The 18,052-nt window shown below is 46.3% G+C and overlaps 1 protein-coding gene across 1 annotated transcript in view; it reads left to right on the forward strand.

Annotated features, from left to right (window-relative positions):
- Positions 1–1,052: 1,052 nt before the first annotated feature.
- Positions 1,053–18,052, forward strand: part of ATP6V0A2 (ATPase H+ transporting V0 subunit a2) — a 39,253-nt gene continuing 22,253 nt past the window's right edge. The window contains exons 1-6 of the mRNA XM_045778757.2: positions 1,053–1,373; positions 5,934–6,012; positions 7,805–7,902; positions 9,330–9,467; positions 10,166–10,254; positions 12,115–12,241. Of these exons, the coding sequence (XP_045634713.2) occupies positions 1,257–1,373; positions 5,934–6,012; positions 7,805–7,902; positions 9,330–9,467; positions 10,166–10,254; positions 12,115–12,241 (648 nt within the window). The 5' untranslated portion in view covers positions 1,053–1,256. The remainder of the gene's footprint in view (positions 1,374–5,933; positions 6,013–7,804; positions 7,903–9,329; positions 9,468–10,165; positions 10,255–12,114; positions 12,242–18,052) is intronic.

Raw genomic sequence — 18,052 nt, forward strand, 5'->3', positions numbered from 1 at the left:
GAGATACCAAGTCAATGTCCTTTGTCTAGTGGAGCTTACATTCTAGTGGGGGGAAATTGGCGATAAATACAGACAAGATTATTTCAGACAGTGGTATGTGTGATGAAGAAAATAAAACGGGGGTTGGGGTGGGGTGGGAGATTACCTTAGCTAGGGGTCTGGGAAGCCTCAGAGGAAGGGACATTTGAGCTGACAACCAAAGGAACCAGCTTTGAGAAGGTCGAGGAGAGGAGTGTTCTGGGCAGAGGGAGGAATCGCCAAGTTCAAGCGCACCGACCTGGGAAGATAAAGAAGGCAGGTGTGGCTGGAGCAAAGGGAGTCCAGGCTAGGTGATGGAGATGAGGGCTTGGGGGAAGAAGAGGGTCAGATCCTGTGGCGTTCTGCTGGCCATGGTAAGAAGTTTGGATTTTACTGGGAAAGCAGTGGAAGAAACGCGAGGATTTAAAGTGGGCTACAGGAGATTTTCATCCCGTGTCAGAGCTGACTGTAGATACTGTGTGGAGGATTTGCAGAGGCAAACGTGCCCAGCGGGGCGACAGTGCCGGCGTCCGACCCCGCTGTCTGGTCTGCACGGGGGACAGCCAGCCGCAAACACACGATGCGGTGTAATTCCGTCGGTATGAAATGTCCTGAATAGTCAGATCTGCGACACGAAATTGTTCGGGGTTGCCCGGAGCTGGGGACTGACGGCGCTGAGCAGGTAGAATCCTGTTCCGGTTGATGGAAATATCCTAAAAGTGGATCGTGATGACGGCTGCACAACCACTCTGTAACTTTACTAAAAATCACAAAATTGTATATCCTGGACGAGTGAACTTTATGGCACAAACTCAATAAAATACATTTTCAAAAGGTCTAAAGAGCTGAGCGAGCGGTTGTGTTCCGCCGGGAGCCTCAGCCGTCGTCCGCCGGGTTTGTGCTGGTTGGCCCCGCCGGCGCCGTCACCGCAGCCGGCCTCAACTCCGGGCGCCCATTCGTCGGCCGGCGGGGGGTGCGGGCACACGCTGGGGGCGGAACCGGAACCGGCTGTAGCCGGGGGGCGGGGTCTCGCGCGCGCTGTGGCGGCAGCGGCTGGAGCGGGGCCGCGGTGGCAGGACCGGGGGCGGCCGCTGCAGCCCGGAGCCCCATGGTGCGCGGCGGCGGCCAGGCCGCAGGAGGAGCCCGAGGTCCCGGCCGCCCCGGCTGACCGCGCGGACCGGAGCGGCCCGGAGCCGCCGCCGCCCGTCCGGCCCCTCCGGGGCGCGGGCTGGCCCGCCATGGGGTCCCTTTTCCGGAGCGAGACCATGTGCCTGGCGCAGCTGTTCCTGCAGTCCGGCACGGCCTACGAGTGCCTCAGCGCCCTGGGCGAGAAGGGCTTGGTCCAGTTCCGAGACGTGAGTGTCGCCCGGGAGACGCGGGCCGCACCTGCCCACCCAGCGCCGCATCCCGCCTTTCGCTCGGGCCTCGCTTCCGCGGGCTCCTGGGCAGGGGCGCGCCGCTGTCCCCATTTCGCAGGCAGGGAAGCTGGGGCCGGGCTTACCGGCCCGAGCTTCCGCACAGCGGCGCCCGAGCCCCGGGTCGCCGGGCGTCTGGCCGACGGCGGCTTTGGCAGGGTTAGTTAGGAACGCTCTGTGGAGTCTTCATCAACTTAGGGGAGTGCTATCAGATGCTCCGGAGCGCCGACTCCGTGCCAGGCACTGGGCTAGCAGTGGGGAGAATGAATCTGATGAGGCCTTTTGAAAACCTTTTGGAACTTACGGGGGTGGCGGGGACAAATTTCAAGCAAGTAAATACGTAAACATAATGTTTGCTGGGAGGGTAATGAAACCGGATGATGTGATGGTAACTCGAATCGGGGTGGTCAAGGAAGGCCCCTCTGAGGAGATGACGTTTGAGCCAAGATGAGGCCTGAATGGGAAAGAGCTGGCTCTGGAAGATCTGGGGGGGAAAGGGTCCGGGATGGACGGAACAGAAGGAGCTCAGAACCGAATTGGGAATGATCTCGGTGTAAGCGCCTTGAGGGGAAGGGGTTTTCGTTGGTTTTGTTCACTGAGGTATGATGTGCATACTACTGCCTAGTAGGGAATGGGAATTGCCTTCCCAACAAATAATGATAAACACTTTTTTATGTATCTGTTTACTTTTACACCACGGACTGCCCACCCTCAGGGCTAGGGCCTCTCCTGACTTGTTCACTCCTGATTCCCCAAGACTTAGCGCAGTCCCTGGCGTTTGTGGGCATTAGTAGGCATTTGTTGAATGAAGGAACAAGCCTTTATTGGGTGCTTGCTCTGTTCCAGATAGTGTTTTTAGTGCTGGCGACTCAGTGGTAAGCAAGGTGGACAAGGTCCTTATGTTCTTGCTGCTTACAGCCTGGGAGGAGACAGATAAACACACGCAGTCTGTGAACTGGAATTGTGAAGTGCCCAGAAGGGAAAGAACAAAGTGTGGAAGGGGAGTGTTAAGCAGGATCTAATACTGAATGATTGAACTGGAAGTCACTTCAGGGGAACATTTTATTTCCTCCTGAGCCTCAGCTTTGATCTCCTGGTTGTTTCCCTTCATCTCTCTGAGGGGCCCTTAATTTCAAAAGGGAACACCCCTACCCAAGATCTGATATTAGTGACCCTTGGGTTGCCTCCAAAGGGATTGCAAGGTCAGGGAGAAACTCCTGAGTGACAGCCGAGGCTGCAGGGAAGGTCCAGCTCTCTTCCTGTTTCCTGGAGTCACTTGGGCTTCAGCTCCTGGTCCCACTTACCTGGTAGGTGTCGTGACCAGCTGTGGGGAGCACCTGAAAGATTCACGAAACAGGAGAGAAACAGGCTCCCTTTTTTGTAACTGTTAGATTTGTTCCATCCTGTTAGTACTCAAGCCGAGAGACTTAACAAGGTTAAACCTTAGAAGTTTGAACAAAGGCCCTAAATCACCGCAAAGATTCACGTTTCACTGAGTGCCATTACATTAGGTTGTAGACTATACACGGGATCCTTCTAGACTGAAAACCAGTGAAAGAAAAAGAAAGCGCAGATAAAGATCTCAGCCGTGCCTGTGAGTGCGTGTGTGCATGTGTGTGCGTGTGTGTGTGCGTGTGTGTGTGTGTGTGGTTTGGGTTGACACTCAAGCAGCATGGGTGCGAGTGCAGAAAGTTTCATAGCATCTGACACTTTTTTCTTCTCTTCTCTGGAGTTCTTCACGGACTTTGCATTCACTGGCTGGGCTTACTAACATTAGTTTCTTCTGGCTTGCATAGGCTGCGTGATTTTTCCCTTTTAGTACTCCTCCTGTGGGAAAGCAGGCAGGCCCAGGGTTTCTGTAGTGACAGCCAAGGAGAAAACCTGGAAAAGAAGGTTATTCAGCTAACCTAAGCAGTGGGGCTCAGAGAAGGGCAAGTTCATCTCACTGTTGGTCTATAGTCTAAGAACAATTTCACTGTTAGCCCTTCAGTGGCTGGAGTGGGAAGATGACTGGTGTGCGTATTGGTAAAATCAGCACCAGGTAGCCTCTGCTGGCTTTTCTAGGTTAAGGTTAGTCTTAAAATGAGTCTACAGTAAAATGCCCTGTAGTACCCCCGTATCTGTGGGTATGCGTTCCAAGACCCCCAGCAGATGCGCGAAACGCCGGATGGTACTGAACCCTACAGGTGTTATGTGTTTTCCTGTACATGCATACCTGTGGTAGAGTGTAATTTACAAGTTGGGCACGTAAGTGATGAACAATAGAACAACTATAATGATATACTCTAATACAAATGGATGTGAGTGTGTCTGGGAGGATATATGGGAGTACTTGTCTCTCAAGCTATCATACTGTCCTGTACTCACCCTTCTCTCGATGATGTGGGATGAGGTGAGGTTCATGATGTAGGCGCTGTTTGACCTGGTGACGTGCCAGAGGGGGGTTGTCTGCTTCCTGACCTTGGTGGATTGCAGGTGCCTGAAACTGGGGACAGGGGGCACTGCTCTGATGACCTATCATCAGACAAGAAATAGGGCGACATAGCCTCCCGAAAAAGAAAACAGAAACAAGACTTTGTAAAAGAAACCACACAACACAGAAAACCAGCTAATATCTGTGAGGCAGTGATGGTGGCGTTGGTCAAACCCAAGTATGTTTGTATCGCGGCCGCAGAAATGTGCCTCTTCATAAAGCCCCTGCCGCGTGCAGAACCCTGATGTGCACGGAGCGTTCAGCAGCGTTTGGTGGTGAAGAGCAAACCCCGAACGAAACGGGGCCGTAGTGTGGTTTGTAGACCGCTTGCAATGCATCGCTTCCTTCTCGTTCTTAGTTCTGTGGACTGTGCCTGAGTCATTGCGAGTTTGAAAGTGGTTACTTGAGATTAGTTTGATCCCAGAAATGAATGCGAATGTGACAAACAGAAGTGAAATTTGAATTTTTGTATTCTTTCTGGTTAATCCTCTTAAAAAAATAGAAAAACTGAACAAGAACTGAGCCCTTGGCGTGGACGCTTCTGGGACTGGGCCGTTTCATGCTAAGCTCTTGTCTAATTGTGGTTCCTGAGAGGGCCCAGTAGGAGTGATGGGCTGGAGGAAAGGTAACATTCTTGCCTTAAATGCCTTTCAACGTGAGTGATTACTGTAGTCTTTTTTTGTTATAAAATAATATATGTCCATTTGGGGAATTTGGAAAATGTAAGAATAAGATAAAAACTTCCACGATCTCATTACCTAGAAATAAACGCTCTAACTTCTGGGTTAATATTGGTCTAACATTATTTTCCTAATAATGTTTTAAAATGTACATATGTATGTATTTTCATACAGTTGAAACCACACTGAAAGGAACTTTAATTTTTTCCAGACACAGATCATAAGTAATTTCCTCATTTTATTAAATGTTCTTTTGCAATTTTTTTTTGTTTTAAGGTTTGTATTAGAAGTTAAGTAGAGAGAGGAGTATATGGGAACAGTGAACTCTGGTGTACCCATAATATAAATTAATGGCCCCTCTTTCCAGCCTTCCACCTCCAGACAAAATCTTTCCCTCCCTTCTCTCAGACAAGATGATCCTGGAGAAATCCCAGATGTATAATTTCTTTCATTAATATTTCAACAAGTATCTCTAAAGAGTAAGGATGCTTAAAAATTATAACCACAAAATCATTATCATACCAAAATTTTTAATGATAACTTCTTAATATAATCTAATACCTTAGTCATTTAAAACAATTTTTACTAAGGGCATAATAATCAGTTATATGACTGAACCATAATTTTTATACAACTTTATTGATCTGTATCGTAAAATTCACCCATTTCAAGTGTACAGTTCATTGATTCTTAGAAAATTTACTGAGTTATGCATTCATCACCACAGTCCAGTGTTAGAACATCATATCCCCCTAGTAAGATCCCTTGTGCTACTGTCCATCCCCATACCTGCCTCCAGCCCCAGGCAGTCACTGCTCTACTTTCTGCCTCTAGATTCGCCTTTTCTGGGCATTTCATGGAAATGGAATCACACAGTATGTGGCCTTTTGTGTCTTCTTGGAAGACACATTTGCATTGTGTTTCTGAGAGTCATCCATGGTGTCGAGCGTGTCAGGGATTTGTGCTTTATTGCTGGGTCATGTTCCGTGGTATGGATGGAGACTATCTGTTCTTAAACCAGTTTTCCATTATTAATCACTTTTTCCTCTATCCCTGAGGTTGACGTTCTTCTGGGTAGGTTTTTTGTCAGTAGCCAGTTTTTTCCTTAATTTTCTTCATGGGATATTTCTGGGCCAAACGGTATTTTTCAGGCTTTTTTGATAACAATTGCCAAGTCACTTTCCAGAAAAGTTTTGTCGGTTTTTACTCCTATCCACTAGTGTATGAGGATGTGCTTTCCCTATTAAAATTAAAATTAAAATATTACCCTTGCCAGTAATATTGTAAAAATCACATTTACATTTAAATTTTAGAAATTTCAAAGCAAATTTTTCATCCTTTTCTCAGCTCAACCAGAATGTAAGTTCCTTCCAAAGAAAATTTGTTGGTGAGGTGAAGAGGTGTGAAGAATTAGAACGAATATTAGGTAAGTTTTATTTTATTTTGTTTCGTTTTGTTATTTTTGGGGGGATAAGGTTAGTTTAGTAACGGATTTTTATATAAGCAAACCTTGTTCACTTTAGAAAAATTAGAAAAGGAAAAAAGAACTCACCGTTCCTTATTTTTTACTATTCATCTATAAAAGTAAGGATTCCCCTACATAACGATCAGGTTATTTTGTTGTCAGCTCTGTTTCTTTCTCTGGTACTTCCTGCAACTTCTTCTCAAAGTCAATAAACAGATGGACCCAGCATCATTTTTAATGACTGCCTAGTATTTCATGAAATTAATGTGCTATAATTTATTTAGCCAAACCCTTGTAGTTTATCATAACTTAAAAACATTATATACATGTTAACATATTACTTAAAATTATCTCAAAGAACAAGAAAGGTAGGAAATGCAGATAGATTGGCTTTGTTCGTGAAGGTTTTAGATCAGTGTTCTCTAGTAGTTAAAGGCTACTTGCTTTATCTGTAAAATCTTTAACATCTTTAGCCTGTGCTAGTCAGCATTATCATTTCAAGCCTGGAAGTTCTGACCAAAATAGGGGAGAGGGGGGTTGATCTCAGACAACTGACTGAAGTACAAAACGTAGGATGAATGGAAAAACATGGGGATGAGAGCTATGGAGGGGCCAGAATGTGACTTCTGGAATGATTTCTAATAGCTAGTATTTATTGTGGATTTTACATTTTTTAGTTGGAGATATTTAAGTTAAAAAAAACCCTTTTAATCATCTAGTCCTTTGCATATTGTTTGAGGTCCTAATTACTTGTGGGGATCATGTGCGAAAGAGTGACATCAGATTCCTGTCTTTGTAACGTAGTGAGTCACTGGACGGGTCTTGCATTAGGAATGAGGTTTTTAAAGGCAGTGACAACACTTAAGGCATGTACAGGACTTCCTGTAGCTTAAACTGTTTCAAAAAGCTTACAGACTTAAAAAAAAAAAAGAAGGATCTCCCAAGTAAATGACATTTAATTGGTGAAATGATTTGTATCCTATTTCCAAAAACCTCTTTAACCCTGTGCCTCCTTTGCTATCCTCTTGCTACGACATCCTCACTTTTCTTTGTCTTTCTTTTTTAATAAAATAACTAGTAACACTTCTCCAAAATGTTGTATCTAGTAATGACTTTACCATTCATTGTGAGTTTTATCCTAAGGACGAGGATGCTTTGTGGCATTGAAAACATAAACTAAAGAAATTCAGTTAATTTTGCCTGGCTCATTACCAGTTTTATGAATCTGGGTTTGTACGTGAGATCTGGTTGTTGCAAGTCAGAACAGCCCGGCTGACTGGGAGGGTTCAGGAGAGCCTGGCTCTGTGCCCTGTGTCTCTCAGGACTCCACTGGCTGATAGAGGTTGTGCTTTTCTTGATGGAAACTTCTTTCCTCCTAAGGGCATCTGCAGGGTAGTCACGCCGTCTCTGGTGGAGATGGTCTATCATTGGGTTATTCCTGCACTTGCAAGTGTGTCCTTAACCTGCTTCATCTAGGTTCTTTCGGGTTTTAGAAATAAAGAAACCTTGGGGAATTTCAGGAAGTGTTTATCACGTTATCGTGTATTTGGTCATTGCATGCTGATCTCGCTAGGTGCAGATCTTTGGAAACGAGGTTGCAAAAGGCCTTTTCTAAGTTGATTGGAACAAGCAAGACTTTTGTGCATTCAGACATTAATTTTTAGGCGACCCAGGAATCGTTGGGATGGAAAACGTTCTGACGGAAATGTCTTAGAGTTTTTGCGTCTAATTTGTTTACCTTTTATTCCCACAGCGTATTTGGTGCAGGAAATTAATAGAGCCGACATTCCCCTTCCTGAGGGAGAGACCAGTCCTCCTGCACCACCTCTTAAACAAGTCCTAGAAATGCAGGTAACTTGTTTCTGACGAAGCTGTCAAAGCTGTCACTGAGCTCAGATGCTGCTTGTTTACTTACTTTATGTTGGCTAGGGCTTGTCGGGTTTTCGTCTCAAAACCATGCAGTGAAAATTGAACAACGCTATGGTTAGCCTTCAGTAATAGATTATCTGCAGTGTAAGATGCATGCTCCCTTTCCGGTTGGTGGTGAACTGGGGCTAATGAAAATCAGGTTGAGAAATCTGGTGCTTAGTCGTGTAATGTTTCTGAACCTTCTTTCCGGGCTTATCCGTGCCTTCGCATGCCTCTCCTGGTGCAAGTAAGGAAGGCTGCAGGCCAACGCCCTTTGCATTCTCCCAAACTCACTGGCCTCCCGTCTGATCCTCAGAAGCTAGTGGAAAGGCGATAGGGTGTTGCAGGTGGGCACTGAGCACAACTCCTTGTCCCCGAGTTCAGCGTCTTGGGTGTTGGGGATACGGCGTCCCCCCTGCGAGAACCGTGGCTTGTCTTGTTCCTTAGCGCCCCTGTGAATTACCCACTGAGGTTTGGGTCTGATCCTTGGGTAGTTCATCACACTGGGAAATAGACTAGAGCTCCCGAACACTGAACAATCAGCATTGTGTAGCCAGCACCATTCCGTGGCTGGCCGCTCTGCGTGTTTATCTGGGAGGAAGTCACTTAACATTTGGTGTGTGAGCGGACTTAAGAGAGAGTTGTGCCATCAGAAGAGTAGAACGCAGTCATCTGGTTTGGCCTGTTTGGGTTGGTTGTGATGTAATGACGACTTCAGTGATTCCTGAGTGTTTATAGTTTTATAAGGTGGAGCACAAGTAATGTGTCAAGGGATTTGTTTGCATACAAGTTTTCATGGAGTGAGTGTTGTGATTTACACATCTCTCTTTCTGCTGTGTGAATACTTTATCGTTAAAGACGCTTGCTGTGTAACTGCTTATTCAAGAAGACTTGTCCTCAAGGATTCTTCGGCCCAATTAATTGTGTACGTGCGACTGTAAGCAGACTCTTAAGCTAGAGGCTTGAGGTATATACGCTTAGCGAAGATTACCTAAATTATTTTCTGTGTTGCAAGTAAAAGGAAATGTAGCCTTGAAAGAGGAAGACTCTTTGATGTGTGACAGTGGAGAAGCAGGTGAAGGGGAGCTCTAAGCAGTACGGAGCGGAGATGAGGCTAGGGCAGCCTAGGGTGCCTCGACTCACCATCTGGAGTGGCTCCGTCCTGTGTGGCGGGAGCCGCATAGGAGTTCCCTGAATCAATAGGAAACATAATGACGGTCCTTGAAAATCTCTGGGTGTTTCCACATCCCTATCAGGCTGTCAGATTCTGGCTGTGAAACCCTCCCTGGTCTTTAGTGTACTATAAAAAAATTTCGAGAACTCTCCTCGGAATGGACCTGTCCTCTTGAGTAACCGCCCTTTCGTTTTAGGAGCAGCTGCAGAAGCTGGAGGTTGAGCTGAGAGAAGTCACCAAGAATAAGGAGAAGCTGAGGAAGAACTTGCTTGAACTGATTGAGTACACTCACATGCTCAGAGTGACAAAAACCTTCGTTAAACGGAACGTGGAGGTACTGACCGCCCACTCGAGGAAACGCATTTCTTTTGTAAAACTCTTGCTCCCGTACGGTTTCTGGTTTGGTTATCAGTTATCAAAGAGGTGCGTTTTGATCTTAGCTTTATTTTCAGTCGGGTTATATGACATTAAACAAAGCGGTAAGCCTTTTCCTGCATTGGTTGGTTTTAGCAATAACAATACTTCCTATTTGTAAAATGCTTTAGTTTGTAGTTGAAAAATACCTTTTTATGATCATGAGAAAAGAAGTGGGAAAGATGAGTTTGAACTCTAAGATTTAGGGTTCCCCCCCCCCCCAAATTGCTAGGAGTAAAGGATTTTACAAAATTCTCTGGTTTGCAAGAGTAGGGTCTGTGTAAAACTCCTCCCTCAGCTGGGTACGGAGGGGAGAAGGCCATCCCGTTGGAGCTGTTTCATTGGTGGTGGCGTCTGACTGAGCACCCTGTGTCCGAGTGAGGCAGTGACATAGATTAGGACCCTACCTCCAGTAACTGACTTCAAGTAGCTTATAAATAAGGGACAGGGAAGCGGTCTTTTTAACTTACCAGAGCTGTGTTCCATGTCTGAGTTATCTTGGGGTGCCGGCACCCACGTCTGGCACTCAGGATGCTCCGTAAACTTGTTCGGAAACGTGACTTGGGAAATAAAGTGTCACTTGTAATGAGACACACTTGGTTTCATATTTCTTTGTAGTTTGAACCCACTTATGAAGAATTCCCTCCCTTAGAGAATGATTCCTTGTTGGACTACAGCTGTATGCAGAGGCTGGGAGCAAAACTGGGGTAGGTGACAACCACTGGGGGGCTGAGCGTCACACTGTCCTTGTCGTCAGTGGAGGGATGAATGCTACCATTTGAAAGCCTGTGATGGAATGAAAGAAAGTGAATATCTGTTTGAGAAAACACTGTACTTCTCTATTTGCTGAGTGGAGTTATTCAGCTGTATTGACTTTTTAGCTAAATACCATGGGAATTTCTTCTTTTGGTATAATGAGCTGGAAAGAAGGAACATCTATGCCATTCAGTGTTATTCCAATAAGCCTAAAATAATTGCTCAGTGAAGTGTCAAGTCCTGTTTTGTTTGGTGGAAACATAGGGGCTAAACTGAGTTGGTTAATTTATTAACTGTATTGTAAGGATCTTTTTCTGCTATTAATCCTTTCTGTTTACTTGAACCAATGGTAACTTGTTTCCTCATGTGATTTGTGATTTCTTTTTATTATGAACATCTGTTCCTCTGTTCCTGGTCTGTAGGAATCCAAGGATAATTTGGTTTGAGGATGTATTCCTTCAGAGAGAATTTGTTTTTACATTTGTCAGATACCGGGGAGCATTCTGCCAACCTGGAATCATTTTACATTAATTTCTTAGCTTGGGATTTTTTGTTTTTCTGTTTTTGTTTTTTTTGGATTATGCAAGTAATATGAATTTAAGCCACAAACCTGAGTGAATTCTTTTTCTTTTTTTAAAGATTTTATTTATTTATTTGACAGAGATAGAGACAGCCAGCGAGAGAGGGAACACAAGAACGGGGAGTGAGAGAGGAAGAAGCAGGCTCATAGCAGAGGAGCCTGATGTGGGGCCCGATCCCTTAACACCGGGACCACGCCCTGAGCCAATGGCAGACGCTCAACTGCTGTGCCACCCAGGCGCCCCCAACCTGAGTGAATTCTGACCTGTGGTTATAAATTCTCAAGGCAGCGGTGCCTGGGTGGCTCAGTCGGTTACGTGTCTGCCTTTGACTCAGGTCATGATCCCAGGGTCTTGGGATCGAGGCCCAAGTTGGGCTCCCTGCTTAGCGGGGAGTCTGCTTCTCCCTCTCCCTCTGCCCCTCACCCAGTAATGCTCTCTCCCTCTCCCTCTCTCAAATAAATAAAAAATCTTTAAAAAATAAATAAATAAATTCTCAAGGAGGACTTTTCCTCTTCTATCTAGAACCCAAACTGAAATAAATAAGTTTATTTGAGGGCTTCTTTGTAAGGTGGACTTTTTTTCTAGTCCACCCATTCACTAAGGGTGTAGCTCTTTGGGGGTGGGGGGTGGGAGTCCCAACCTTGGGGGAATTAGGAGAGATTCAGTTTCATCTTCTCACCTTATGGAGACCTAGTACCTGTCTCCTGTCTCCCATGCTGACCTTGAAACTCAAGGCTTTAAGATACTGGGTCAGTGGAATATATCAAGGTAGCTATGAGATCCTGGTTTATTTTTGGATTCCAAGAATTTCTCTTAATTATAGGCTCAGTTATATATTTGAAAGGATGTTCCAAAAATAAATTTTTTTAAAAGATTTATTTATCTCAGAGAGAGAGAGGGAGAGCATGTGCATGTGTGAGGAGGGGGAGGGGCAGAAGGAGAGAGAACCTTCAAGCAGACTCCCCACTGAGTGTAGAACCCGACATGGGGCTGGATCCCACAACACCAAGATCACTGCCCGAGCCAAACCAAGAGTCAGATGCTCAATCGACAGCCACCCAGGCAACCCCCCAACATTTTTTATCCAGCATTTTAGATATTTTGCAGCTGGAGGGCTTTCAGGATATCTTCACCTTTTTGCCAGAAATGAAAGTGTTCATTTCTCCTTTTAACGCAATCAGATAATTCATTGCTTTCAATTGACTACAGCTTGTCTTTATTGTCTCATAGATTTGTATCTGGCCTAATTAACCAAGGAAAAGTTGAAGCATTTGAGAAAATGCTGTGGAGGGTCTGCAAAGGGTACACCATTGTGACCTATGCAGAGCTGGATGAGCCCCTCGAGGACCCTGAAACAGTGAGTCAATGTCACCATCACCTTTGAACAATGACAGACTGATAGCTGAGTTGGAGGCGCGATGCACAGGGAGCCACTTGAGAGTGAGTTGTTCACCTGAGGCCTTATCCTGCTCGAGGACATTTGGGTGTAGCTCTCACAGTGAAGGGCTCTCTCCTGATTGCAGCCTGGAAATGAAGGTAGACACGTCGCTACCCTCCAAGCCTCAGACCCCATCCAGGTTTCACCGGTTGTCCGGTACCCGCCTTTTATAGCAAAGGTCTAGTTTAGAATCCCAGTTTGGATCTCATCGTCACCTCTCTTTGGTCTCCTTCTCTGGGACAATTTCTCAGTCTGCCCTTGACTTTCATGACCTTGACGTTTGAAAATTCTTACAGATCAGTTGTTTTGGTAGAATGTCCCTGCATTTAGGGTTTGTCTGATCTTTTCTCATGAGTAGATTCAGGTCGTGGGTCTTTGGCAGAAGTGATGTTCCGTTCTCCTCACTGCATCCTGTTGAGTGCAGGATTCAGTTCATGCCATTTCTGGTAATGTTTGCTTTGATCACTTGGTTGAGGTGGTGATGGTTAGGCTTCTGCAGTGTGAAGTCATTCTTTTCCTTTGTAATTAGCACGTGTTTTGGGGGAAGCGCTTTGAAACTGTAACTATGTCATTCCTCATCAGATTTCCTTCCTTCCTTCCTTCTCCCTTCCCTTCCTTCTTCCCTCCCTCCCTTCCTTTCGAAAGTGTGAGCAGCGGGAGTAGAGGTGGGGAGGGAGAGAATCTTTAAGCAGACTCAGCTGAGAGTGCAGGGCTCGATCCCACGACTCTGAGATCATGACCTGAGCCAAAATCAAGAGTCAGCTGCTCAACCTACTGAGCCCCCCAGGCGCCCCTCATCAGATTTTCAGTTCACTATTTCCTCTTTGATTCAATGAGTTCTACTCTGTTACTGTAATTATACTGATATTCGGGATCTCTAGGTTTGGCCCGTTGGAGTCCACACAAGCTGGCTTTTCTGTCCTTTTACATGCTGCCGTCATTTTCCATGCACTGCTTTGCTTGCTTGCACAACAAGATGTCCAGATTCATGTTGTAATTTCCCTCACCCGGCTCTGGCATCAGCCTCTTCTCTAGGAGCCTGGTTCTGTTTAGTGGAGAATGGTATTTAGAAGCCAAAGTATGGCCTCTGGGGTGCCCGTTGTTCTTGGAGGTGTCGCTGTTCCCCGGCTCTGTCACCAGACAGCTCCGGGACACACACACACACACACGCACACAACCTTATTTCTGTGCCTATGCGTATATATTGAAAACTGTGAGTCCGTGTCCAGTTCCAAGCTAGTACCGTAGAAGTCAGTCTCGGTTTCTCCATTTCTGTTTTTGTAACTTTTTTTCTTTGGTGATGAGAAACTTGGCTCCTGTTGTTAATATTTTTACTTATTTTTCATCCTCTTGGGTGTAACCAGTATCCCATCAGTCTCCCACCTTTGCCGCCCCCTTGTCTCCCTGTGTGGAGCCCCAGGTTCCCCATTTGGGGTGGGCCCCTGGTGTGGTTACCCTCCTCACCCCACCCAGGCTGCTCCTCTGCAGGGGTGCTCTCCTCACCTTGCTTGAACTCTGACTTTGCCCAGGGCCACCATTGGTCTTCCCCTTCTTCTGGGTTCATCCCTGCCCATACACTTAAGGCTTTGGGACTGAGTTATTCAGGAATAGAGGCAGAGGGACAGGAGAGAGAAAGCCATAATCACCTTTTTAAATCTGCGATTTTTTTTTTTTTTAGACTTTACCATAAAAATAACTATATTGCTCTAAATGAGGATGAACTGATCTGTTAAAGGTAGAAAAGGAACTTAGGCTTTTTAATTTTGAGGAAAGGGTTTATGTGTGTTTTTTTTTTTCTTTTTTCTAAACTTGCCTCAGGAATTTTGGCTGCAAGATGAATATATATCCCATAGTAGTTTTGACACATAAAGAGGAGGTTGGCTGTAAAATGGATTTTCGTAAGGTTTATCCTGAATGAGCCACGTAAGTTTAATCTAGTGAAAATCTAATCAGTCAAGCTGTTCATTAACCATACACCTGTAATATTTTCTACTCTTTAGTGGCTCCTGTAACTGCCAGGAGCCCATCTGTTATTTGTCTTTCAGCTGTGAACTTTATGACCTCTGTATGTAAAGCTGAAGATAGAAATGGTTCTGCGGTAGCTTTTACCTCACTATTCTTCTGAGCTTTTTCTTTATTGAGAAAACCTATCAGTCATTCTTATGCAGAGCATTTGCTCAAGTTAAAAACTTTTTTGTATATATTTCTAAGCTCTTTTGTGCAAAGTTTTTACCAAATATGTGAAAGGGCATTAAATGTCTATGAAGAAATACAGAGAAGTGGATGGGAGGGATGTATCATCCTGAAAATAAAACTCCCCCAAAGTTACGAAGCAAACGTACGCTTGTGGTAGAAAATTGGGAACAGTATCAAAAACATGGACGAGAAAATCAGTCCCCTGCGATTCTGTTCAGGGAGAGCCACTGTTGAAGTTTCGGTGTGTGTTCTAATGCTTGTTCTGGAGAAGATACGGCTATTTGATTTGGCCACGGTACTCAGGTTCTAGGATTTGTTTATTGTGTCAGGTTTAGGGCCTTTTGAGTTCACCATCTGATCCCTTAGCATCATTACAGACGCCAGAGTGTATTTCTAGCTGTTTCCCCCTTGTCGGTCTCGTTTCTAGGTGCTGACTACTCTGTGTCGAAGCTGGACTCAGGCGATTTCACTTGGTTTTATGATTTGTATTTTATGTTGCGTGTTGTCCCTGTTCCATTTTATACCCAAGGTGTTTGTGTTCCTTGGCACAGTACTGTTTTTAAAATTGTTAATGGAATCTTTGAGGTCAGGTTTGCTATAAATTCCATTTCTTTCTTCCCCCCAGTTTAGTTTCTTCAGTAACTTATTTTGAAACTTTTCAGTTTATAGAAAAGTTGCCAGAAGAGAACAGAGACTTGTGTCCCTTCACCCAGATTTCCCAGTCATTCCACATTGCCACATTTGCTCCGTCCGCTGCGTGCTCTCTCTGTGACTCTGTCCCCATTTTCACTAGGCTCTTTGCACGCCTGTGAGAGGAAGCCGTAGATGTGGCTCCGTCACCCCTGAGTTACTCCGGTGTGTGTGCCCCCGGCAAGGATGCTCTTACACAACCACCAAGAGCCCCTCCCCCCCCCATGAGAGAAAGCAGCATGGGCGCAGCACTTTTGTTTGATCCAAACCTGCTGTTCCCATCTTCCAGCAGTTCTCCTTCCTTCCTTCCTGGTCCAGCTCCCTCCCTGGGCCTGTAGTGGCTCTGGAACAGGCGTCCCATCCTGTAGGCCGAGCCCCTCTCTCTGGGCCATTTGATATTTCTTCGTGACCAGACGCGGGCCACACCTTCTCGGTGGGAACCCCTTAGAAGTGTCTCTCTGTCCACCTCAGCACCTCCCACCAGGCCACATGTGATGTCCACCTGGTCATGTTGGGGTCTGCCGGGTTTCTCCACTTTCACGTCACCACCATGTTGCCCTTTGTGATGGATTTGTAATTTCCCAGTTGTGCTGGTGTCCCGTTCCTCACCAGCCTGCCTGCCAGCCTTAGCGTCCATGGACGACTCTCCTGAATCTGTCACCTCGGTCATAGTTGCCATGCGGTCCTCATTCCTTCTGTACATGTTAGCGATTGCTCGGAAGGCAGGCTTCCCCCTCTCACATCCACGGACTTGTGGATTTCCATTGTATTTAATGACTTGTAATCTACTATGATCCTTATTTATTTGGATGCCCAAATTGTCCCTGATTTGGCTGCTGAGGGTCCCTTCACGCGTGTTCCTGTGTCGTTTGGCCTGTTGTCAGCATCCACCGAGCATTCCTTTACTTCCTGGCACCGTAAGATGCGCCAGTTTCATCGTGTGCTTTCCCAGCCTCAGCCTGGAATCAGCCACTTCTCCGAGGCCCATGGAGAGGTCGGTGTTTACAAACATCTGGGTGTTCGAGTGTTCATCGTGTCCCGGAGTGTCGCTGCCCCTGGCCCTCTGAGCAGTCGGAGTGTGTGTGTACACACACGTGCACGTGCACACATGCACGCACGCAGCTGTAACCACCTCTGTGGCTACCTGTGCTTAGAGATTATAAAACCATGTGCTCAAACTGTAACTTAAAATTCTCATCAGTTGTTTCTAGACTGAACCTTTTTCTGTGTGTTTTCAGTCTCTTTTCTGACAGTGAGAAATCTGGCTCCCCTTATCCTCAATACATTTCATGAATTGCGAAGTTTACTTATTTATTCAGTGTGACTGATCTCCCAACCACATAGGCCATCTCCTCCACCCCCCGCTGCCCTGTGTCCTCGCCTTGAGGACCCACCTGCCTGTGCTTCGCTGAGGCTCCCGACCTGTTCCCCATCTTTTGTGGCCCGGGGCTCGATTCTTGGACTGTGTCTCTCCTCTCTCTGCCCTTAGGGATCCTATATAATTTCACAGCTTTAAATACTACCTCCCAAATGTTTATCTCTAGCTTGGATCTCTCCCCACATAAACAGACTTTTCTATTTAACTGGCTACTATAGGTCTTCTTCTAAATCCCTGGAAGACACTTCCATCCGATGCCTAAAGCTGGACTCTTGGTCTTTCCTTCCAAACCTGCCCTGCCAGGCTTGCCCATCTCGGTAAGTGGCAGCTCTGTCCTTCTGACTGCAAGGCCCCAAACCTTGGGGGGTCCTCCTGACTCTTCCCTTTTCCCTCAGACCTCACGTTTAATCCTGCAGCAGGGTGGTTGCCCGTGTCTTTTAAATAGGAAGAGACTCTGGTCTCTCTCGTCACCCCCACGGCCACCACCTTGCTCTAGGAGATAAGCATCACCCCTCCCTTCTGCAGGAGCCTCTGTTCTCAGTTCCTGCTCCGGCCGCTGCTGTCGTGCTCTCTCCTCCCAGCACCTAGAACCATCCCTATTAGACTCCAGTCAGATCGCGTCACTCCCCCACTTAGAACCTGCCAGTGGCTTCCTGTCTCAAATGGGAAAACGCCCAGAGCCTTCCAGTGTCACCTCTTGTGGCCTTGTCACGTGTCTGCCCTGTCCACACCCCTTCAGCGCCCTAGCCTTCTTGCTTTCCCTGAACCTGCTTCTCCGCGAGCTCTTCTGCGCCTCGGAAGGCCCTTCCCGCCATGGCCACATGGCTCCCCCCCCTCCTTCACCCCTTTGAGTTCTGATGTCCCCTTCTCAGGGAGGCCTTCTCTGTCAGCCTATTTAAAATCACAGCCCCTAGTCCCCGCCCCCTTCACCTCCTCCGGCTCTGTTTCCTTTGGAGCACTTATCACTTCTCCCCATGCGGTGGACTGTGTGTTTTCTTTGCATCTCTTGCTGCCAACTTGGATACATCCCCACCCTTCCCAGGTCAGGCATTTTTGTCTCTTTTTGTTCAGTTCTGTATTCCTAGCGCCTAGAACAGGGCCTGGCAAATAGGCCAAAACCTACTCAGTTTTATTTGTAGAATATTTCTCAGTATTTATGGTAATTCTGTAGGGTCTCCATGAACACTTGAATTAATGATACAGAACCACTGTCCTAGGGGAAATACAGGGTTAGGTTTTCGCAAGCCTCCGCTCACCTTTTTGTCCACCGATCAATAATAACCTTGTTTTATGTTTGTTTCTATTTAATATGGATTATTGATTCATTAACACTGAACTCTGCCAGCAGCACTATGACTCACGCCTGAAGGAAGCTTATCTGACCCACGCATTTTCTGTGTAAGGCACATCACTGCCTCCTTGGGGCCAGGAACACTAGCTGGCACTTCAGCATTATGCCCGAGGAC

The sequence above is a fragment of the Ursus americanus genome, chromosome 30 (genome assembly GCF_024610735.1).
Source record: "Ursus americanus isolate L20-20 chromosome 30, mUrsAme1.1.p, whole genome shotgun sequence".
Lineage (NCBI taxonomy): Eukaryota > Metazoa > Chordata > Mammalia > Carnivora > Ursidae > Ursus > Ursus americanus.